Raw genomic sequence first — 24485 nt, forward strand, 5'->3', positions numbered from 1 at the left:
ATTAGCACGTATAAATAGCCATCGCACATGTTTATCATTTATCAACCCATGCATCAACCATGTAGCATGGTTTTCATGAGCAGCCGCGCCTCCGTGTGATACTATCAAATTAGATTAGAAACACAGCGTGTGTATGCAGCAATATCCACCGGCCCCACGGAACGGGCGGTACCAGCTACCTGTCACAGACATGTGGGCCCAGCTTAACGCTAACGCGCTGATGGCCCCACATGGCAGCGACCTGCCCCCTCTGTCCCTCCGTTCCACGGGCGCACCGAGCGTCCACCGCCCCCCGCGATATCCGGGGGTTTAGGCGATATTTAGCCACGAGAGGGGGAGGGGAGAGTAGGAGACCGACGCTTGATACATCCCTCCACTCGGCGCGGCGCCGCGGCGGGCGGACGCGACGCTGCTGAGTGAGTGATGAGTGTGCGAATGTGTGATCGATCGCGACAGCCAAAAAACTGGCAGGCCCCCGCCTCAAAAGCCGAGCTCTCGCGTCTCTTTTCCTTTCTCTTCTCCCGGCCCCCCGCGCCCCGCGGCGCGCGCCAAGCTTCTCGCTCTCCTCGCCGTGAGAGTGAGCGCGTAGGCGGCGCGCGCACCGCTGCTGCTGCTGCGTGAGCATCCGTGCATGATCGATCGGCGCACGAGCAGTGAGAGTTGGAGAAGCTTTATTAGGAGGGATCGATGCCGGGGGCGGGAGGGAAGAAGAAGTCGCCGTGGGCGTCGGGGGAGAGGCGGCCGCACTTCTTCAAGGTGCTCGTCGGCGACTTCAAGCAGCGCCTGGTGAGTGCACGAGTGCCGGTTAGCCAGCTTTTGTCTGGCATATGTGCACTTAGCTTACACTTGTTGCCATCGTGCGAAATATGGCGATCACAATTTTGGATCGGGACGATGGCTAGCCAATACTTTGCGCAGAGAGAATTCGTCACGCTAGCATGCATGCATGCATTTTCTGCAAAGCGAGCTTTGCATGCGTTGCGTAGTCTCGAAACAATCTGTTATATGCACCATGCAAGTCTCGAAATAATGTCATTTGTGTATATATATATGCATCATGCATGCATGTGTGAATAATGCAGAAAATCCCGCCAAACTTCTGCAAGCACATCCCCTGGGAGGAGTCGAGGAAGGCCAAGGGCCTGAAGGAGGCGTCCATGGCGGCCACCCTGGAGGGGCCCAGCGGCCGGACGTGGCTGGTCGTCATCCGCCGGACGGCCGAGGGCACCTTCTTCACCTCCGGCTGGCCCAAGTTCGTGCAGGACCAGGCGCTGCGCGAACTCGAGTTCGTCGTGTTCCGCTACGACGGCAACACGCGCTTCACCGCGATGGTGTTCGACAGGACGGCGTGCGAGCGGGAGGACCTGATGGGAGGCGGCGGCGGCGACCGGCCGCGCAAGAAACGGGGTCGCCCTAGGACGGCCGCCGCCTCGCGTGATGCCGCGCGGCCCAAGAAGGATTCGGTTGGGAAGGAGATGGTGACGTACCGCGCGTCGCCTAGTGGTGGCCAGCCGTTGCAAATCGTGGACTCCAGTTGGACACCGGAACCAGGTAAGAAAAGAACCACTATTATACAGTATACTCCCTCCATGCTAGTAAAAAAAATCATTTGGAACAATGTTTAAATCAAACCTTAAAAATATAAATCATAAATAACTCTCAAGTTGTTGAGTTTGAAAATGTAAAAATTACATGAATAGATTTGTCTTGAAAAATACTTTCATCAAAATATACATATATCATTTTTTAATAAATATTTTCATAGAAACAAGAAGTTAAAGTTCTGTTTTGGAGACCGTGTCGCTGTCCAAAACGATTTCCTTTACGGGGTACGGAGGGAGTATATACTGTCTCCGTCACATATTACTTGTCGCTTTGAGTTTTTTTTATAATGTTTGATCATTCGTCTTATTCAAAAAAATTGGAATTATTATTTATTTTGTTCGTGACTTGTTTTATTATCAAAAATACTTTAAGTATGATTTATCTATTTTTATATTTGCACTAATTTTTTAAATAAAATGAATGGTTAAATGTTACAAGCAAAAGGTTAAAGCGACGAGTAATATGGGACGGAGGTAGTATTAATTTACTCCATCCGTCTCGCGGTACAGAATGTTTTGGTTTGTGTAACTCGGTTGACAAATATAAAAGTATAGTAATATATGCAACACTGAATTAATAATTTATAAATTCTACTAGTAAATATTCGTTTCGTCTTAAAAGTGTTGCTGAATCCTCCTGTAAACTTTATAAAGTTAACTAAATTTAAAGAAGTTTGATTTAGATCCAAAATGACAAGATATGAAATGGGAGGAGTAGTGATCTATTTATTATACTATAAGATTCCCCGCGCGTTGTAGCGGAAATTTTAGCAGTAAGATAAGTATGATATTTATCACATATCGTAGAACAAAAATAATATATGTATTTTGCACCACAAGCAGAATACAACATCAAATCAAAATAAGAAGGTTTAACTTGGAGGAAATGTGGATCGTAAAGACCATCTCTAATTAAAGGAAAAGAAACGCAGGATTCAGGATAGGAACTTATATTTCAGAACTAACAAATAATTACTATCCAAAGAAGAAATGTTCAGTACTTGTGCTGGCAGTGCTGCTATATAGCTAAGCTTCAAACATAAAGGGCTTTAGAACGACAATCATACCTTGTAGAAGATTTGAGAATGACCAATATTAACAATTCAAATCGGTGAAGGGAAACTTTCTTTTTCCTTTTCTCGGAGATCCCAAATTGCTGCAGTGGTGTCAATAATCCAGGCGTGGCAGGAAGGATCAAATATTCTATCTTGTTGCTAGGGAAGTTTTGGACGACATACACAACACAAAGAAAAGAGTGCCTAAATGGCAGAGTGCTATATAGTGGCTTTAGTGGGGAGAAAAAAAATGATAGCAATTGTCTGATAATTAAGCCTTCTAATTGTCTGATAATTAAGTTTCATGCATATGGCCTCTTAGCTTCTTGGATTTATGGACATATTCTGCCGTTTTAGAACAACGTAGTAATGGCGCCAGCTACATACATGAACAGTGGGGGATAGATAGCAACTTTGCTCGTGCAAATGAATGGCGTTTAATTGTAATCCAACGACTGTAGCTAAATGTAATGACGTGGCTAACTCATAGTGCAGAGAAATAGTAATTAATGTTGTTAGTGGGGATGAACTATATAAGATATATAGATATAGATAATAGTGTACATCCATTAATCTATCTATAGCTAGCTAGCCTCCAAAAGAAACTCTCCCGTTAACCACAAAAAAGATATGGTCATTGATCATCATCAGATGTTGATGATGACAAATATTGTAAACTGCATGAAGACTCTATCGTGTTAATGCGGAAAATTAAGTTACACTATGTATAAATAAGATGTAATATGTTTAATAGAACAAAAAAGGCTTCCTGTGTTTTATATAGTTTGCATATGGTTGCATATATAGTGCGAGGTGAATATATTTTATGTTTAATTGATACTAATGAATTTTGACCTAAAAATCATTAAGATTGTATGGTTTTACGAGAGAAGGAAGAAGAGACGATTTAAACCATATGAGTTGGCTTTCAAAATCTATACTTCTTCAAAAAGTAGTAGTAGTTGTATGTGGTGGTGAGTGATGAATCTGCCACCACCCCAACCACCACCTCCCTATTATTTTAGAATAAAGAAATGACATGTGGGGCTAGAGGACCCACATGACAACCACCAATTCTCTACTTATGGGAATGGAAAAATGATAGTGTGAGGTCAAAAATTCACATGTCGGTAACAATTTATATAGAAATTAAAAGATAATGTATATAAAAATAATGGTAATAACTAGTTAATGATATTTTTTTTATTAATTAGAACCCCTTTGCAACACGTGGATAATACGCTAGTAATAGAAATTCAACGAGGCCAGTGATTTGCCACTTAGACCCGTCTGTCTAAGAGTTTGCTAATAGGAGGGCGCCCTTATGGACATGCGTGTAGTGTATGTGCATAGTCATGGAGTGCATACTCTGGTTACAACAAAAAATAAACATTAATAATATGTACTCTCTCCGTTTCAAAATATAACTACTTTTAGCCCCCAGGATTTGTTCCAAAATATAACAACTTCTCTATCAACATTCTCTTCCCAACCAATCACAACCATTCACTATTCACTTTTATCACTCACCTCCACTACTCATCCAATCACAACTTTCCACCATTCACTTCTAATTACTTTCTTAATAACTGTGTCAAACTTTAAAACTTCTTATATTCTAGGACGGAGGGATTACAAGGCGCGAGTTGAGCTAATTGGGCACTTAAGAAAGTTCTTGCGCTACAAAGATGATTAAGAATACCATATTATCATAACCACGAATTGTATCAAGAATTTGTGTTAAATAAATCGTACCATTAGATAATTTGGTACAATGAATTCATATATTCCCTTCAGTTATAAATATTTAGGCCCTGTTTAGTTCCAAAAACTTTTTTCCAGAAACATCACATCAAATCTTTGGATACATGCATGAAATATTAAATATAGATAAATTAAAAAACTAATTGCACAGCTAGGAGGAAATCGCGAGACGAATCTTTTGAGCCTAATTAGTCCATGATTAGCCATAAGTGCTACAGTAACCCACATGTGCTAATGACGGATTAATTTGGCTCAAAAGATTCGTCTCGCAGTTTCTAGGCGAGTTATGAAATTAGTTTTTTCATTTGTGTCCGAAAACCCCTTCCGACATCCGGTCAAACGTCCGATGTAACACCTAAAAATTTTCTTTTCGCGAACTAAACAAGCCCTTAACGTTTAGGGCAAGTGGGTAACTTGACCATCATGTACAAGACAAGTTTTTCATACGGTTCCACTTCCAAAGTCGCAACATCACTGAATTTCCTGCCAAGACTCCATTTGAAAGATGGGCTTGAAGAACGAAGGTGAAGGGAACAGCCTATATGAGGGTCCAACTACTAAACCCCACAAAGAGAAACATCCCAGGCCCACTCCCACTCCCACCGGCCCGTGATTGGTACGTACTCCACTTTCGACGATATCAAATCATCAAATCCCTGGACAAATTTACCGATGTCGCACATCACGTCACTACTCCCTCCGTCCCAAAAAAAAAAAACTCAATCCTGGGTTTTTTTTGGGACGAAGGGAGTATATGTTAGGCACGCAGCCTAATGCTGCAGAAAGGCCCGGGTTTGCGCTGACAGTGACATGACAAAATTATATTGAACCATGACTGTGTTTAGTTCAGCGCAAAGTTTGTTTGAAATTGAAAATGATGTGACTGAAAATTTGTGTGTATGACAGATTGATATGATGAAAAAGGACTGAAATTTGGATCGAAACTTTGGATCTAAACACAGCCCATATATATATATATATATATATATATATATATATATATATATATAGCTTGTGCGATTTCGTTGCCAACTGTTTTAATTTGTTGTTAGTATTACACAACTATACGTTACTCAAAAGCTCCTAAGTACTCTTCTGCAGGATCAACGGCGGTCAAGAACGAGGAAGACGCCGACGAGCTCCCAGTGTGCGAGCTCCCCGCATCGTCGGCGTCTCCGCCGAGGCACGTGCCCGAGGGGGCTCTGGACGCCGACGGCGGCGCGGCGAGGCGTGGCGCGGCGAAGACGCGGAGCCTCCAGGACGACCTGGCCCTCGCCAGCATCCCGCCGTCCATCCGGCGCTACAAGGGGTACGTGTCCCGCCGCCGCGCCGTCGCCACCGCCGAGCGGCAGCGCGCCACGGAGATCGCCCACGCGTTCCGGTCCCCGCTCCCCTACTGCGTCATCCGCATGAGCACCATGCACGTCTACTACTCCTTCATGATGGTGCGCGAACAACTCTACTCGATCGATCGTATGTACACACACAACACCTGAATCGTGTGACAGCCTGATGAGCAGATTTTGTGTGTGTGTGTGTGTGTGTGTGTGTGTGTGTGTGTTAATATGCAGAGGTTTCCGACGGGGTTCTCGAGGCAGCACCTGCCGCGGGAGAGGACGGACGTGGTGCTGCGAGACCCGGGGGGGAAGGTGTGGTCGGTGCTGTACATCCCGAACACGCGGGACCGGCTGTCGCGCGGGTGGTGCGCGTTCGCGCGCGGGAACTGCCTCGAGGAAGGCGACTACTGCGTGTTCGAGCTCGTCGCCGCGGCCGAGTTCCGGGTCCACATCTTCCGGGTGGTCGAGCCGGCCGTGCCAGCGGTCAGGCTCCGGAGAGTCACCGTCACCTGTGGCCGCGGCCCCACGTAGTTGGGGAAGAAAAACAGAGCAATTTGGATTGGCAAGCCCTATGAATGAAACTTAATAATTCAGGATTCAGAACAGGGCAAAATAAGCTGGATCGCTGTCTTCGGTATTGCTCTGTTTGTTCGGGTTGGTGTGGGCGTGTGGTCGTGTTTGTCAGCGTGCAGGACTGCAGATGGTTGGTCCAACACGTACCCCTGGCCGCAGACCCCAACCGTACTGGAGATTTGGAACAACGGAGCTCTCGCGACTTCGCGTATCGACAGATTTGCTACTACCAGCGTGCAGCTTACTAGTAGTAGTTAATTAGCTTAATCTTCGCGTGGATAACGGCGACAGGTGCTTTGCCGGCACGTGGAAATCGACGCCGTTCGTCGCAAAATCGTGCAGCAGACTGACCGCAGCCTGACTGGAAATTTGCTGCTACTAGACGATGATGCCTGATGGAAGCGATGTGTACGTCATCATGTGGACAATTCGAGTACCGTTTAGTCCATCCCACCAAACCCCCAAACACCGTGCCCCCGCCGGAGGCCAACTTCGCTTCCCGGAAAGTTTGATCGGGTGTCCGCGGCCAAAGTAATTTCTGATTTCTCTACCTCATTTCTCTCGTTTCTAACTTAGAAAACTCGTCAGGTAGTAGACATTCTTGTATAGAACGGGCGCCAACGCTGGCAGTCTCACTCTCACCCATCAGTCTTGACGGCATATTACTACGGCATTGGTGGAAGCTAGAGAGTGGTATTAGATGGCTTTAGAACATCTCAGAGGCCATTTCCCCACGTTGATGTTGACTGTTTACTGTTTAGAGGGCATTATTTTGTCCAAATTGATTCTTAACCATTGGGCAATTTAACAAAACCAAAGCTTTTTTCCTTTTCTCTTGGATGACGACAGATGCCGGTTTGTGATCATTTGTGTTGTTTAATTAGGGTCCTATCCGTCAAATACTGCAACATCAGCCCACTAAAATTTCTAAGACAATTGCTATGCATATAACTCAGTCATCCGACTCATGTACGAATTTAATCAACGACTATAAATACTGCAATGCATATGAACATTCTCTTATTTAATTGATCTACGACTATAAAATTGAGTTAAACATATAGCAATACTCATTTTCTAAATGCTTACATCATTCTGCGTTTATGGGTTCTCACTTTAGCTCCTTGTGCCACCTAAATTAAAAGTTTAGTAGTAGTACTAGCAATAATGCAATACTTACTATATCTAGTCCCAACACCTGTGGAGACCATTTTAATTTAGTCCGAGTTTCGGACAAAATTCACAAAGCAAACACCCTAAAAAGCGACGCGCACCTAAACACGTGTGACGCGAGCGGCGAGCCGGCGAGCGTCATGCGTCCCAACAAAACTCGGGCGATTCGCATCCTTATCGGCTGACCAGTTCGGGCATACGCCACCCCGCCTTGTCATCCACCGCGCCCACCCGCCCGGCACCCGCACACCGCCGGTGCGCGTACGCCGCTCCGTGAAGCAGGCTATAAATCACGCGAAATCTCGCAAAAAAAAAAACGCATCATCTCCCCGGCACGCGCCACACGCGTATGTAACGCAACGCACCGCGGGGACTCGCGCGGCTCGACCACATCAGTCCCAACGACCCCCCCCCCCCCCCGGGCCTCGGCAGCGGCGCGGGCAGGGATGGCAACGGCCGCCTCCGCCTCCGCCTCCGCCTCCCCCGCCGCGGCGTTCGGCGCCAAAACCCGACGCCCGGGCCCCAGCCCCAGCCCCAGCCCGAGCCCCGCATCCGCATTCGCGAGGCCTTCCCCCCGCGCCTCGGCCGCCGGCAGGCTCCACGCAAGCCTCCACCTCGGCGGCGCGAGCGCCACGGGCAGCAGCATCGTCAGCAACGCCAGCGGCATCCACCTGGCGGCCCCCGTGCTCGCGCCGTTGGCCGTGCCGAAGATGACCGGCGCCGTCGGGGCGCACAAGAACGTCCTGCTCTTCCACTGCGAGGAGATGCGGGAGCTCGCCGAGCAGGTGGTCGCCCGGAACGACGACATCGAGCTGCGCTCCATCTCATGGAGGTCCGATTCTTACCCGCCCTTTGTTACTACCATCTCGTTGTTTTTTTTTTCCCCTGGAGTCCTTAATGTTGCGATTGTTTACCATTAATTGTTGCCCGAATTTTGCATCTGGCCAACCAAGTATCTCAACCGCTCCTTAATTCGTTTGGTACATAATGGGAATCTTTCCCGCTACATGGATGAAAGAGCGCTCAGTGGGAAAGGATATCTGAACTGGAAGGAGTTTTCTTGAATGTTTCCCGAATCGATACATCGGCGCTGAACAATTTTTGCTTTGTTTCACAATTAGTTCGTCGGGATTACAAAGCTCTACCTTTAACCTTGGCCCTTAATGGAACAGGGAAAGGTCAATATGAAAAGTGAAGCTATATATATCTGCAGCTCTAATATGATCTGGTAGCCGCCTGTTGTGTTTTATTGGGGGCTTGGGACCTGTGGGAAAACACAAATTTGCTGCAGTCAGCGCACTGATATTTACATTTTTGCATTCAAAATTTAGTTCCATTGTACTACCTCCATTCCTGATTGATCAGCATATAAGCAAAACGAGTATACATTATCGAAATTGACTTAAAGGTCAATACTTTAATTCTGTCGTACCTCTATCAAGGGACCTAGAATTGGAATGATAACTCATTAGGATGTTCTGACTGGTAATTTTGCAGGTAGGAACAATCTTTTTATTTCCTAAAATCTATCTCAGAGAAACTTATTATACTTTATCAAAATTAGTCCAAACTTATCTCTTACATTTACTTTGGTACCATTTTTCAGGACATTTGCCGATGGGTTTCCAAATTTATTCATCTCGAATGCCCACACAATCCGCGGACAACATGTTGCTTTCTTAGCATCATTTAGTTCGCCAAGTGTCATATTTGAGCAACTATCAATTATATATGCTCTGCCAAAGCTGTTTATTTCGTCATTCACTCTTATACTCCCATTTTTCCCTACTGGGACGTCTGAGCGGATGGAAGATGAAGGAGATGTTGCCACAGCCTTCACACTTGCTAGAATTTTGTCAAATATACCAATATCAAGAGGCGGTCCTTCAAGTCTAGTGATCTTTGATATTCATGCTTTGCAAGTAAGTAAAATTCTTCCATATCAAATGCACTTGTCCTTTTTAGACGGCAACATGAAAATAACTTGTACTTAACAACATATCAGGAGAGATTCTACTTTGGAGACTCAGTCTTGCCATGTTTTGAGAGTGGCATTCCCCTACTCAAAAGTAGGCTTCAGGAACTACCTGATTCTGACAATGTGAGTTCTCTGACTACATAATTAAAGCTTTCATTTTTCTTGACAGCGTTGATGAAACGTAGACTGATATACTCCTTTATACTTTTATCAGATAACCATAGCTTTTCCTGATGACGGTGCATGGAAACGGTTCTATAAGCAACTTCAACATTTCCCAATGGTAGTTATTTTTGTCTGACCACTTTCAAATCCCAACAAGAAATGGTGTTCCTATGTACTGAATATTGACCCTCTGATTTCATTAAACGTGTCTCGGTAGGTTGTATGCAACAAAGTTAGAGAAGGGGAACAGAGAATAGTACGGATAAAAGAGGGGGATCCTAGAGGCCGCCATGTTGTTATAGTTGATGACTTGGTACAGTCAGGTGGTACATTGATTGAATGCCAGGTAATTAAATTTGTTGATAAATCATCAGCTCATCTGGTCTTGTCATTGAGGAAGTTTATTTCACAGCAGTTAACCTTTTAGTGTACTTCATAACTGTTTGTAACTATGTAGTTCTCCTGTCTTCCTTCGATTGCTAACTTATTCAATTTTCTTTCCAGAAAGTATTGGCAGAGCATGGAGCAGCAAAGGTTAGTGCATACGTGACACATGGCATTTTCCCCAACAAGTCGTGGGAGAAATTTCAGCCTGATAATGGAGGTATGTACACAAAGTTTTAATATTAGCATTGTAGCAAGTTTCTTATATATTTTATATGATTCCTTGTTAAGAATTTTTTGAATCTAGAGGCGTTAATGCAAACAAAGTTGTTTGTTTCTCATTTGACACCTTTCCGTAAATTCATTGGAACTTATATGTTTTCCAATGAATGGCATAGATCCCTGGTAGAGTTGGTAGGTTGAATTGTTTTTCTTTGTTTAATAATTAACCATTTGTTCTTTTACCAATTCACCTGCCTGCTACTGTACTTTTTATTGATCAAGTAACGTTTTCCAATCAAGAGAGACTACCCTTCATCTTGGAAACCTAGGTCATATTTATGTTTTTATTAAGATAGCTTCTAGTTTCTACCTGCAAATTTGCCAAACTTTTAGCTGTTTGTACGGAATAAAACTTTGGGACATCAAATATAGACCATTGTAATAATACTGCAGTGAGAGATGCATAAGGACTTCTTAAGTGAAAACCAAATAGATTTTCATCAAATACCTTAATAATGCAGTCACTGAGTCATAACCCTCATTAATCATCATACAGTTTTGTATGGGAACATCATGCAAAAATCCTACTCCCTCCGTCCCAAAATATAACAACTTTTAGTCCTCAGGATTTGTCTCAAAATATAACAACTTCTCCATCAACATTCTCTTCCCAACCAATCACAACCCTCCACCATTCACTTTTCCCACCTACCTCTACTACTCATCCAATCACAACCCTCCACCACTCACTTTTACCTACTTTCTTAATAACCGTGTCCAACTTTAGTACTTCTTATATTCTGGGAAGGATGGAGTATTTGGTATTTGTTGATACTTTGCTAGTTGCGTAGGAGGCTTCAACTTCTAACACAACATAAACAAGAACATAATCATGCTCTGGTCGAATGTTGTTCTTCTTTTCTTTTTGAGACCAATGAATTTCTGTTTTTTTTTTGTTTGTTTTTGGCTATTGTAGCACCTATAGTTGTTGAAAAATCTGTTGTTTATTCGACTGATATAGTTACTAACTACATTGTGTATTGTAAAATTTCAGAGGGTCCGGGTCATGGGCTAAGCCACTTCTGGATTACTGATTCATGCCCTCTCACTGTCAATGCGGTCAAGGACAGGCAGCCGTTTGAAATTCTCAGTCTGGCAGGACCTATTGCTTCTGCTCTTCAGATTTAGCAAATTCACTATGTTTGCTTGGCCAACCGGGATATTGTTTAGTTCATTCTTCCCCCACATTTTCAGGCTCTTGGATTTTTTTCTCTTTCTAGAAAGGATATGTTCTTAATGTTTATTGAAACCTCAGGTGAAAATTCCATGAATTGGTTAAACGGCAAGGATATTCATAGGATAGTTTGCTTAATAATCTGACTGAAAAGAAGTCAACGAGTCGAGCTATGTTCTATAAATAAAACTGTCCAATAAACTTTCTGCTGAGTTTTCTCTTGCATTTTTTTTCTCAGCCTGTGCCATATTTTATCACTGTAGTTGTGTAGTTGTGCCTGCTACTGTCGCCAAGTGATGTGCCGCCTTGTTTTTTTGAACCGCTGGTAATGTGCGGTGTGCCTTGGCTAGTTGAACGTACTGTTTCTTGTGGTCTGTCAGGTCGACCACACATTGATAGTTGAAATGCTGTCATTCACTCACCCTCTTTCCCTTGATGCCCAATGCGATTGGACAATCGGCAATGTAAGGGCTTCTTTGCTTCGTTGCTATTCACGGAATAAGCGAAACGACATATTTTCAAATAAAAAATAATTTGTAAATAAAATTTTTACATACTCGTTTTTAGCAATCTAAAAGCAAAGGCTGAAAAATAAGCTTTAAGAAAAACCTCAAATCAGCTTCAAATTTAAAGCTGAAAAAATTAAATTTTAACCGATAAACATAAACGAAAAAAATAAGGTCATATAATACCTCTAAATCAGTTTTAGGAATAGAGAGGTGCACTTTTGGTGATCCTCTTTATCACCATCAACCAAAAACCCCTACAACTCTTGCGCTGTACCATCGAAACGATCGAGCGCAACGCCAGCGGAAAGCGGACGTGTGAAGGGAAGCGTGTTGTCCTCCTCCGTGGACTACTTTTTAACCGTGACAAGTCGCATCCGCCCTGGACGCAACAGACGCCCAGCATCGAGCGCTCCCCACTTCCCCCCAAGTAGGCGCAGGCGCCGCGCCGCGCGCCGCCACGTGCCGATAAAGAAGGACCGCCCCCTCTCCCTCGCTCTCTCGCTCGACAAGCGGAGGGAGAAACGGCTGCGGGGCGGGCGCCGATTCCGCGCGCCTTGCATTTAGGCGGCCGCACACGACGACAAGCCGAGGAGGCCGAGGAGAGAGCCGCTCGCTCCGCCTCCCCCCTCATTCACTCCGCCATCAACGCACCCCCCATCCAACCACCACTGGCCGTCGCCGCCTCCCCCCCTCTCGTCTCCTCTACTTTCCTCTTCTCAGGAACCGAACCGAGGGAAGAGATCTGTATTCGCCCGCGGTCTCAATGGAGGAGGTGAGGAGGCATCATCACTTCATCAAGGTCATGGTCGGCGAGTTCGCCCGCCGCCTCGTGAGTGCTCTCTCTCCCTCTCTCCTGCCTACCCGTAGGGGCCCCCCAAACATTGACATATGGAGTACTAGTATGGTTGCAAAAATTGTGGCATCTTATCTGGCGGAGATTGATAATGGATGATGCATTAATTAACATATACATGCATCTATTTTTAGCCAACCATATGCTATGCTCATTGATAATGGATGATGCATTTGGTGTCATATATTTGTGGTCTTTGTTCTAATAGACGAGATGGATATTGGTAAATATATAAAGGGGGAAATAGTTTTGTAGTGTCTGATAACATGATTATATTTGTATACTAACTGTTGTACTCCCTCCGTTCCGTTTCAGGTTATAAGACGTTTTGATTTTGATCAAAGTCAAACTACTCTAAGTTTGACTAACTCTGTAGAAAAAAATAGTAATATTTACAACACCAACATAGTTTCATTAAATTTATAATTGAATAAATTTTCATAATATATTTGTCTTGGGTTAAAAAAATTACAACTTTTTTCTACCAAATTAGTCAAACTTAAGTAGTTTGACTTTGACCAAAGTCAAAACATCTTATACCTTGAAACGGATGAGTATTAGGCAAGAAAAATAAATTGTTGGTGGCATACTAACATTCATTTCCTTGTGCATGCATGATGCATGTGGTCTGATAATGCAATTCGAGTTTCAGATTACGAGCATTGATATTATGCTTGTGCGACTGTGCGTATTATACAAGTACCCCTACTATATGTGAACAATTTACTGAAAGCACACAGAGTTGCATCTTGCATTTGCATTTCATCTCCTCTCAGCAATGGCTTTGACGGCCAAGGTGCTATCTCGAATCATGCAGAAACGGCTCAAAATATGCCCTAACTCCTAAAGCCTCTATATGTAGGAGATACCTCAAGGCTTCCTTATTCACATTCCAGAGGTGGACCACAGTACTTTTGATGCTTCATTACCATCATCTGCCAAAGGCACGCTTCAGAATTCAGAAGGGAAGACTTGGCCTGTTGAGCTAGAGAAACTTGATGGCCATGTATTTCTGACCACTGGATGGGCGAAGTTTGTGGAGGACAATTCTTTGAGGGAATATGAGTTCCTTCTCTTCAGATATGATGATAACATGCATTTCATGGTTTTGCCATTTGGTCTGAATGCTTGTGAGAAAGTAATTCGGTCTTCAGGAAGTCCACAAGGAAAACTTCCATGTGATATATTCTGCTGTACTAAGAGGGGTCGGGATGGTGATAGACTAACAGAGGCAGCCAACAGTCTCACGCCTAGTCATTCACAGGTAGGTTGAGATAACAAATGGATCCGTTATGAGGTAATATTATAGTGTAATCTCAAATAATTAAATCAGTTTCATACAGGTCGTTTTTTTTGCCTGTATTTTTTTTAAACTATTTTTTTTGCCTATACACAGTTCATATGGAATCACTTTGTTTGAAAATAGCTTTACATTTGATTTTTCAAGTCTGTTAGAATCAATATGGAATACCAGAATACCTGACTATCTCTAAAAACACAATAAAACTACTGTTCACTTGGGAATCTTAAGGTGCAGAACAATTATTTCAAGTAACTTTAGGAGGTTTGACGTTTTGAAATAACTATTCCTAACTTGATTTTTTCCGTTTAATAAGTTCCACCTTGGGAACAGGCAGGATATGAATTATAAAATTGTTGGTTTGTACCTTAGTAGTGATGTTGTCTCCTTGAACTGAAAATTTTATACAACTTTTAGGTATTGCAAAGGACAACTCAAGGCCATGAGCTTATTTCACCACAAAGTTTCCCTGATCAACATGAAGTATGCGGCTCGAAAGATGGGTTAGATGAACACTTATCACTGAACGGGCCAATGGAGGATGATAAAGCTAATGCGATAGCTGAAGTAATGAGCATATTGGATGTTGACAAAGTGACAGTTGAATTATTCTGTGCAATGCTTGTTTTCTATAAATGGAATGTGGATGCGGTGGCAGAAGACTTTGACATATGTAGGGGCAAACCGCAAATTCAGAACCTGTTTCTGAAGCACAAACTTCATTTTCAATGTAAGTTTTTATCGCCTCGTCTTCTGTCATTCTTGCACTGCTAGCATTGACAACACATCCTTCTGTATTTCAGTTGATATTGTAAAGAGGAAACTACGAAAGTTCTTCCCTCCAGATGATTATTATTCTTCTCCAATACTTGAGAGTAGGAAGTGCAGCCTTGAGGAACCTAAGTTGTCTAACCAACCACTGCAATGTGACTTGACAACAGAGAAGTGTAGGCTAGTTGATGAGCATGATTTATGTAATTTTTCTCAGAAAAAGAGAAGGAAGCGAGGTTCATTTTGTAGTCCTGAAACTCCACGAAGATCACCAAGACTGGCACGCCAGAATAATTCTCATGACAGTGCAGAGAATACATTGAAAGAAAGATCCGAAGAGCGACAACCATCACCAGACAGCATGATAGATCAGGCAGAGAGCAGATCAGAGCAAGCATGTTTATGCCACGATAAAACAGACAGTGGTATTCTTAGGCTCCTCTTGTTAGAAGTATGGTGTAATGATTGATATTGTAGTTTGTAGTTAAATCTGTTTGTTTCATTTCAGGTTCATTATTTCAAGACTCTAAGAAAGTTAAACCAGCACATGGTGAGGTGGATTTATGTGAAGAGCCTCAACATAATCAAGGAGAAAATGAAGGGAATTTAGATCAAGTCAATAATAAAGAAACTGATGAAGAGCAAATAGAAAGAAATGCGGTGGAGACCTCTGAGTCATTCACAAGGAGAGGTTGCATCAAGTCATCGCCAGCCAGTTGTGAGGTGCCAGCATGTTTGAGAATAAACGAGTTATCTTTGACATGGAAGCCCGCTGAACATGTCAACCCTCTTGAGAAAGTTTTACTTGATATCCAACGAGACAATTTCATGAAGACCATCTCACATGTTCAGGGAATCATCCGAAATCATCCTTCAGACCTACTGACTGCTGATGTAATTACAGTTGTTGTGCAGAAAGAAATTTTTAAATGGAATTGTTGTCTTAAGGATAGGGATGCTCAAAGGATAGTGAATGCGTTACTGGAACATGCTAGAAAAATCAAGGAGATGCACAATTTTAACTCGGAGATGCGGAAGGAAGAGTTTTCTGCAAAGCTGAAGGTTCATTTGAAGTGGCAGCTCAAAGAAGTAGAAACTATATATACCTCATTGGAGTTAGATTACAAGAAAGCAACGAGTGATGATAATATTGCTTTCTCAATGCTGCATGATAAGAAGAAGAAATTGCACAATCTTCAGGATGAGATAACTGGCTTGCAGCAGTCGTTGGAGATGAAGAAGGATGAAATGCAGAAATTGGCTCATCAAGTTGCTGAGCATGAGAGTGTATTTCAGAAGTCTTTAATGGAAAGATTAAGGATTAAGGAAGTTATGAAGGGTTATGAGCAAACTCTTGCTGAAGTTAAAGTTCAGCTAACTTCCACTGAAGTTGGATCAATTGATATAGAGGCATTGGTGAAGGTAGAGATGGATAACATGACCAAGGAAATTGAACTGTCTAAGGAAAGCCTCCTAAACATCACTTTCCATTAATGACCGGAATGGTGATGTCATGATCATGTTCGGTTGCAAGTAGTTCTTCTATTGACGGCATTCTACATTATGGTAATCCTTTTTGTTATCTTGAAAGTTTTAACCCATAATATGTAAAGTAACATAGCAGAAGCAGAAATACAATAGGGCCATTAATGGACATATTGGTTTGTTTTGCAGAAACTATGCTATCTGATAGGTGAGTCCAGTTATGTACTAGTTTGCATTTATTCATATCTTAGACCTCTTGAAAGACAAGTTCTAGGTAAGATACATCTTCTGATGACAGAAGAAGAAGAAATTACCCCAAAACTTGTTAAGTGGCACTGATATTATGCTATATTAAGTTGTCATGTCACTTATGGCAGTACTTTACATTATACAAGCAGTTTATTTCTGAAGAGCCGCTAGGTTGTAGAATGCTCCTTTCTTACTCATGAGGTGTGGATAAGTACCACGTTCCACTACCTTACCCTCTCCTAAGAAGGCAATCGAATCTACATTCTTGATTGTGTTCAGTCGATGTGCCACCACAATTGTAGTCCTTCCTGACATGATTCTATCAAGGGCTTCCTGCACAACTTGCTCTGACTGTGCATCGAGAGCACTTGTTGCTTCGTCAAGTAGAAGTATTGCTGGATTCCGGATTATTGCCCTCGCAATTGCAATTCGTTGCTTTTGCCCTCCTGATAGTTGTAATCCATGCTCACCACAGTCAGTATGATATCCGTCCTTTAGAGATCTGAAAAAGAATATACTTTAGTACATTCATAACTGGAATTCATTTAACAGGAACATTGCTGCACTGTATATTTGGAAAGGAAAACTTGAAGAACTTACGATATGAATTCATGTGCATTTGCAGCTTTAGCAGCTTCCACGATCTCGTCTTCATCAGCTTCTGGTTTACCAAAAGCAATGTTGTCCCTGACACTACCAGAAAATATTGCAGGCTCCTGGCTAACAAGGGCTGTAAATCCTCGATACCAAAGGATATCCATCTCCCTCACATCCATACCATCAACCTTTACAGCCCCTCTGTCAACATCATAGAACCTCTGGATCAAACCAATGATGGTAGATTTTCCACAGCCGCTTCTCCCAACAAGACCAATACTTGTTCCTGCTTTCACATCCAAGCTAAAATCCTGCAGGATAAGGCATTGTGGTCTTGTCGGATATGCAAAATCTACCCTTTTGAACTCTATCCTTCCTTGTATTTTGTTCTTCTGATTGTCCTTTTCCACCTGCAATTTAGCTGTGTTATTTTATTCTTATACAATCTAGCACAACAAGGTCATTATTTAGCTAGGCTGCCGATCTCTTTTCTAATATTTTATACAATGCTCATGAAAGTGGTCATGAATATATGATACCTGTGAATTTTGTGGAGAGATAGATTTCCTGTCTAGCACCTCAAACACTGAAGCAACTGCATTTGCTCCCTTAGCCAGGTCGGATGTCATGCTGCCAGCATCAGCAATCAACTTTCCTGTACTCACCAAGACAAAAAATGTTTTGAAGACATCACCTGCGGAGATCTCCCCAGATTGTGCCAATTTCCCACCATACCAGAAGTCAAGAGCCCATGACAAGAATGAAAGGCAAGGTGACAGTCCAGTGGTGATCCCGGCCACCCATGATTTCTTCCTTGCTCTCTTCAGTGGTTCCTCTTGTGTATGCTCAAAGAGCTGAAGAACCTTTGATGAGCATCCAAAAGAGGTCACCATCCTGTGGTTGTAAACAGCTTCTATAGCAATCTGAGTACTTTGGTGCTGAGCCTTTGCTAAGTCCCTTGACACATTTGAGAGAACTATCTTTTTGGCATAGTAGCATATCATCGTAGTTGGCTGTACAGCGATCATGACAAGAGCAAGTTTCCAAGCTACTATAAGGCCCATTGTCACTGCAATTATAATTCCAGAAGCTGTCTGAAGCAGTAGGGAAATTCTATCTGCAACAAGGGTTTTGACAAGAGAAGCCTCATTGCTAAGCCGAGAGCACAGTGAACCACTTGAATTAGTTTCTTCATCAAACCATGCTGCCTCAAAGGTTAAGATCTTTTCAAGTACTTGGACTCTGATACGCCTTACTAGATGCTCTCCCATGTAAGCAAAATTGTAATGTTGAAGTAGATTAACAACAATGGATATCACCGACAATGAGCAGAAAATCAAGGCATAGCGGCTGATAATTGCATTCATCTCTTTGAGATCTTGAACAAAAAATGCAGCAATCATTCCTCCGATGGTTATAGCATAGATGGGCTGCAAGGAACCATATACCAAAGCAGAGAGACTTCCTATGACTGCTTGTCTCCACTCTGGTGCATTCATCGCAAGAAGCCTGGAGAAAGATGGTGCCGGGGGAGAAACAGAGGAATCGGTTTCCTTTGAAATACCTGGTGTAAGTGGCATTGGACTTGCTCTGGACATACTGAGACGGCTGGTACTGGTCCTTGCCACTGAAGAGGCCCTAAATTGGTCACCACCTTCTTGATCGATGTAGCTCACCATCTTCTGCAGTTTCACAAGTCGTGAATATGGGCCACCCTTATTAATCAGTTCATCGTGTGTGCCAATTTCAGCTATAGTGCCCCCATCAACCACTGCAATCTGATCGGCATTCTTCACTGTGGAAAGCTTATGAGCTACTACCTGATCAATTTAAATGTATAATCAGCGCCACGGTGCCAAACAATTGTACAATTAATCTTAGCATTGTAAAGTAGGGCAGTGGAGGTGGTGACGATGTTTACCAGTGTTGTTCTTCCCATAGATGCTTGGTCAAGTGCATGCTGCACCAGCTTTTCTGATTCTGAATCAAGTGCACTTGTGGCTTCATCGAGCAAAAGTATAGCCGGGTTCTTGATGACTGCCCGTGCAATGGCAATACGTTGCTTCTGGCCACCAGATAGCAGTGCTCCACGCTCGCCAATCTGCAAGGGCAGGGCATGCAACCATAGAGCATCAGACACAGGGATAGGTGCCATAATACTTGTTTCCTTGTGATGCACATACCTTAGTCTCATATTCCTCAGGAAGCCCCCTTATGAAGTTGTGAGCATTTGCTGTCATGGCTGCTGCATACAGTTCATCCATTGTTGCATCTGGTTTGCCAAACAAGATGTTCTCTTTTATGGATGTACCGAAGAGTGCATGATCTTGGCTGACAAGCCCCATCTTGCTCCTGATCCACTTGAGCTGGAGTTCTTTAATGTTGACACCGTCAACCTTGACAGTTCCTTCAGTGGCATCATAGAACCGTTGAACCAATGCTATTGCGGTTGACTTGCCGCTGCCACTGGATCCAACCAAGGCAACAGTTTGCCCAGCAGGAATCTGGAGGTTGAAGTCTTTGAGGACCGTCATGTTAGGCCTCGATGGGTAAACAAAGCGGACAGACTCAAACTGAAGCTCTCCCCGGACTTGATCCAAAATAAGTCCCTTGGGGTCATCAGCATTTATCTCTGGCACACGGTTTATCCGATCGAGAATTCTTGTGGCAGCAACCGACGCTTCTGTGAAATGCTTCAGTTCAGGGAGTGCCATTCCAAGGGATCTGCAAAATTTTAGTAGTATGGTCATGTTTAATCTTCTGTCTACCAAATGGATTCATGAGTTCAAAAGGGAAGAGAGAACAGAAGAACATACAGGCCGCCTAAAACGAAGGAAATCCCTGCAGCATATATCCTTCCTCCGCTTTCATGATGGTACATCACCAGTCTACTGCCGTACCAAGCGAGGAAAGCCCAGATGGCGAAGGAAAGGCCCGTGAATCCGACAGCCAAACCTTTCGCAATACCTTGTCTAATCCCCAGCTTGATCGTCTTGTCAAGAACTGCTGTGTATCTCTGGATTATCCTTTTCTCAGCAGTGAAAGAGTAGACAGTCTTGATAGAGCCAAGAGCTTGCTCAACCAACGAGTTTGCGTTTGTGTACTCGTGGCGCGATTGTCGGGAGAGGTACAGGAGATACTTGCCGTAGATGAGCCCTGGAATTATCAGGAGCAGGACCAGAGGAAAAGAAACCAGAGCCAGCCTCCAGGAGAAATATGTGGAGAATGCCAGCCCAGAGATGAAAACTGTAGAGTGCATCAGAAAGAGTGGAACCTGTTCCAGATGAAAAAAATGGAAGCAAAGAGAAAAAATCAGTTCAGTTCTCTGCTGTTATTTATTCTTGAATAACAAATCCTCAACGCTGAATCATGCTGTAGGTAATTAACCTTTTCTTTTCCAATGTGTTTTCCGTTAACTTTGCAATGTCTAATTATAATTGTCTTAATTTCCTCAACTGTTTTTTGCTGCTTCGGTGTTTCATTAATTACCAATCCCATATCGATTACTGAACTTGTGAATAACGCCACAACCTGAATATTTTGCCTTGTTATCTGCTCCCGTCAGAATTACTAGGATACTATTCGTATATTATTATGCAATCATTTTGTCTTTGCATAAATATATAAGAAACTCATCATGGGCTCAAGGTGTCCATATTCTTTTACGTTACGTTTGTGAGAGAAAAAAACAAATGCATGTGATCCTACAATTTGTGTAGTCTATAATTGCATTATTGTCATGACAGTTGTTGCAAATAAAATAGTATCCCTCATGATGCTGGATTCCAAATCAAGTGAGGTGTAGATCAACAAATTAAGACTTCTTACAGTTTAATTGTTTTCATGACCAGGTATCATTAGTCAAACTATTTGATTCACTGCTGATTCAGTGACGACCTATAAATCTAGGACTAGCATATCTCTCACACCGGCACAGGGAGACCTGCATCGCTCTGCACGTGCCATCCCCTTCGTCTTAAAAAAATAGTGGTAGAAGTTCTATACTACAGAAGGAATAAACTTCCAAGTAAGTACTGTACTTGTGTTTACTTATAGACTGAAGCATAGGGTCGTTGACAAACAAAACATATACAAATTAAGGCATGGGGTCAGACAGACAAAACGTAAGTCCGGGTCAAATGGGGCTTAAGTTACTACTGTGATGGAGATTAATTACTTCCTCCGTTCTTAAATATAGACACATTTAGAATTAAAATTTTTACACGATATAAACATTTCTGTGACACTAATTTCAATGCATGGAAATCACAGCATTTTCAACCAATCAGGTATTTAGGCGAGGAATCCAAGCAATTTGAAATTTAAAATTTGACCACTGAGCTTACTGAAAGAAAAAAAAATTCCCCTTACATCTTAAAATTTGCAAAACAACGTAAAAATCCTTATACTAAGGAACAGATAGAGTAAAGTGAAAGGCCGGATCAGAGATTAACTAACCTTCTCACTGAGAACTTCCTGAATGAGCGAGGCGTCCTTGGAGATGCTGTTGATGATCTCCGAGGTGGTGGCCTCCTGCGAGTCGAAGAAGCCCACCTCCTGCCGCAGTATGGCCTGCAGGTACAGGTACCTGATCCTCAGCACCTGCCTCTCGCTCGTCCTGCTCCAGCAATACCCCTCTGCAAAAACAAATTAAGCCACATGATTTAGGTAAATGCATCCGTACGTGTGATTAATTAGCAGGCAGTAAGTGATGTTCTTTTCTTTTTTTTTACCCATAAACGCCACTGCCAGCACCGCGAACGCCAGGTACACGAAATTCAGGCAAGACTGCACGCACAGGACGTCAAAAAAAGAAAGAGCAGCAAAAAGTTAGACAGAAATGTTGCTCGATCGGGCGAGTGTACAAATATACATGCATGCGTGTGTGTTCTGTGCAGACAAGGTGATCGACGAATTCACTAGACCGCGAGTGTGACTGTGTGACAACGAACCTTCTCGACCTCGCGCATGAAGTCCACGCCGGTGGCGGCGGCGGCGCCGCCGTGGGCGCCGGCGCGCGCGTACCCGAGCGAGTTCATCACGTCGCTGGCGAAGATGAGGAGCAGGTTGGTCGAGCACCCGTCGCCGATGGCACCCAGCGTGCCCAGCGCCATGAGCAGCACGTCCACCCGGTCCGCGAACTTGAACATGCCACGGAGGCTCCGCCGCTCGCCGCCGCCGCCGGTGGTCGCCGCGGCACTCATCCTCCTTAATGGTGCACTCGGGTAGAGAGCGAGAGCGAGAGCGAGATCGAGGCAGGTTGAATTGAGAGGAGAATTCGAAGAAGCAGCAACTACGGATCACTTGATTTGTGCTGCTGCTGCTGCGGCAATGGCCTTTGGCACTCTATGCTAGGGGTTTATATAGTAGTAACATATCACTAACACACGCATGCTTTTTTTTTTCTTCTCCTTGTCTTGTTGGCTTTGCATGCATGATGAGGGTGCACACTGCATCACATTGCAACATAAGGGTCGATGATGAGTTGGAATTCAAAGCATGTGACCAAAGTTGAGAGGCAACTAGAGATGCCATTGGCTTGGCCAGTGAGGCGGCTGATGACTTTGTTTATGCGTATAATATTAACAGCGGTTTTTTTAACTTTTAATTTTCCATTATGTGCTCCGTAATGCTTTGTTAGTAGATATATGTGTACCTTATCTTTAATCATGTTAGACTTTTGATGCCAATTGGAGCTAGCGGCCGGTGGTGTGGTAGTGTTTTTGGCTGGTTTTTGTCTATGATAAAAGTACAGGGTTGGTAACTGATCAGTTAATTAGTGACGTTGCTTTTTGGGAGGTAAAGTTGACAAGACAAAGGAGCTGTGTTTTCAACCCTATCTATTATTTAATTCCTCGGTGATTTATAATTAGTGTAACATATATACTTCAATTATTGACCAGTTAGGATATTTTTCTTCTGCTACTCCTAAATGTTAAATTCATTTTCTATTCATTATCACTGATGTACAACTTGAGATCAAATAATCATTCTAATACATCATTTTCTACATTCTGTTTCTGCCTACTAAAAAGTAAAAACATTTGACTTCTTAAATTTTATATTGCTGTTTATATCTCATGGGAAGTATGCTAAATACCAGATTAAATTTTGTATATATATGTTAGGAGATTTATGGAAAAACCTAAAAATGTTTGACCACTAACACGGAATTTTTGGAGATTAGTGTTTGATTGCACATAATTTTAATCTGCACAACTTATACTAACCTTCAAAGCATATACATGCATCATGCACACTTACCATGAATGAAGTGTTGCGTGCAGATAGCTTATCATTTGCAAGTGATGCTGCCGCTAATCGAGTAGACTAATCAAGAAAAGATAGCGCTAGCTAGCTTGTCATTTGGAAATAGCAATGTAATCATGCCGGTCATCGAGTAGACTAATCACAAAAGGGTGGGACGTAAAAGCTAGCACAAAATCTTATTGAAAGCACTTTATGTTTACAAAAATAATTTTACTTAGCTTTAAACAATATTTGCTTCTTTACCCAACCCACTGATGAATTCTCCGATAGCTTGTAGCTGCAAGTTTCAACATGTACATGATGTACATCGAAAGCAACTGGTATATAGCTTCTTTGTTTGCTAGGGCATTAGAAATGACGGTGGTCTAAGTCAGTACTACACATGTCTATTCATATTATACGTCCCTGATGTCTGAATTTCTGAATACACACTAGACTGGTCAGTCAATCTGAATCAATTTCTTCTCACTCCAGACACACAAAAACAATACCATGCTACCACGTTGCTAGATCGCCAGGAATCTTAGTGAAGATGATCTGTCCAGTTTTATATTTCTGGTACAGTAAACTTTCGCAGCCATGCATGATTAAAATAGCAACGTGTTAGTATGTTAGTTTGTCTTCTGGATTGCTTAAGGAATCAGGACATAGTTATGCATTAATTATTGGCTACATTCACTAGCTAATACTGCTAGAGGATGCAGCTTCAAGGAAGGGTATGTAGCTGCATTAAGAAATTAAAACCGTGTACACTGTACAACACTATGGTCTCCAGATGTCACTGGTCAAATTATCAACTACTAGTATGTTCTAATCACTTAGGCTGTAGGAGTAATAATAACAAGTAAACTATACTCTTCGATGATTTGCACGTGCTGATTTGTTTATTCCATGATAGGATCAGCTGGGTCTCCATGTAAATCAACTAATCAAGTGGTAGACTGGTAGCTAGCATTGCTGAA

General features: G+C 42.9%; 4 protein-coding genes across 5 annotated transcripts; 3 read left to right on the forward strand and 1 right to left on the reverse strand.

The window, feature by feature from the left end:
• The first annotated feature begins 531 nt into the window (after positions 1-531).
• Positions 532-6397, forward strand: LOC9268171 (B3 domain-containing protein Os01g0723500). The gene is made up of 4 exons (XM_015758750.3): positions 532-786; positions 1083-1551; positions 5525-5868; positions 5995-6397. The coding sequence occupies exons 1-4, from the start codon at positions 688-690 to the stop codon at positions 6289-6291; spliced, it is 1209 nt and encodes a 402-aa protein (XP_015614236.1). The 5' UTR covers positions 532-687; the 3' UTR covers positions 6292-6397.
• A 1429-nt stretch (positions 6398-7826) lies between these two features.
• Positions 7827-11713, forward strand: LOC4324718 (ribose-phosphate pyrophosphokinase 3, chloroplastic-like). The gene is made up of 7 exons (NM_001428238.1): positions 7827-8338; positions 9113-9428; positions 9512-9607; positions 9699-9767; positions 9867-9995; positions 10154-10253; positions 11310-11713. Exons 1-7 carry the CDS (start codon positions 7953-7955, stop codon positions 11441-11443), a joined length of 1230 nt encoding a protein of 409 aa, NP_001415167.1. The 5' UTR covers positions 7827-7952; the 3' UTR covers positions 11444-11713.
• A 666-nt stretch (positions 11714-12379) lies between these two features.
• Positions 12380-19238, forward strand: LOC4324719 (B3 domain-containing protein Os03g0120900-like). Of its 2 annotated transcripts, XM_066303507.1 has the most exons (7): positions 12380-12827; positions 13714-14115; positions 14569-14881; positions 14955-15347; positions 15431-16488; positions 16597-16615; positions 17871-17979. In XM_066303507.1, exons 1-5 carry the CDS (start codon positions 12762-12764, stop codon positions 16414-16416), a joined length of 2160 nt encoding a protein of 719 aa, XP_066159604.1. In that variant the 5' UTR covers positions 12380-12761; the 3' UTR covers positions 16417-16488; positions 16597-16615; positions 17871-17979. The 2 variants fall into 2 exon arrangements, with proteins under 2 accessions (XP_066159604.1, XP_015614209.1); XM_015758723.3 differs by lacking the exon at positions 16597-16615 and having other exon boundaries at positions 17871-19238.
• LOC4324720 (putative ABC transporter B family member 8) lies at positions 16632-22586 on the reverse strand. Its single transcript, NM_001428154.1, has 9 exons — positions 22206-22586; positions 21987-22041; positions 21712-21890; positions 20070-20527; positions 19437-19977; positions 19175-19354; positions 17793-19073; positions 17257-17663; positions 16632-17158 (listed from the first exon to the last, which is right to left on the reverse strand). The coding sequence occupies exons 1-9, from the start codon at positions 22455-22457 to the stop codon at positions 16807-16809; spliced, it is 3705 nt and encodes a 1234-aa protein (NP_001415083.1). The 5' UTR covers positions 22458-22586; the 3' UTR covers positions 16632-16806.
• Between the last annotated feature and the right edge of the window lie 1899 nt (positions 22587-24485).

This window comes from Oryza sativa, chromosome 1, assembly GCF_034140825.1.
Source record: "Oryza sativa Japonica Group chromosome 1, ASM3414082v1".
NCBI classification, from domain to species: Eukaryota; Viridiplantae; Streptophyta; class Magnoliopsida; order Poales; family Poaceae; genus Oryza; species Oryza sativa.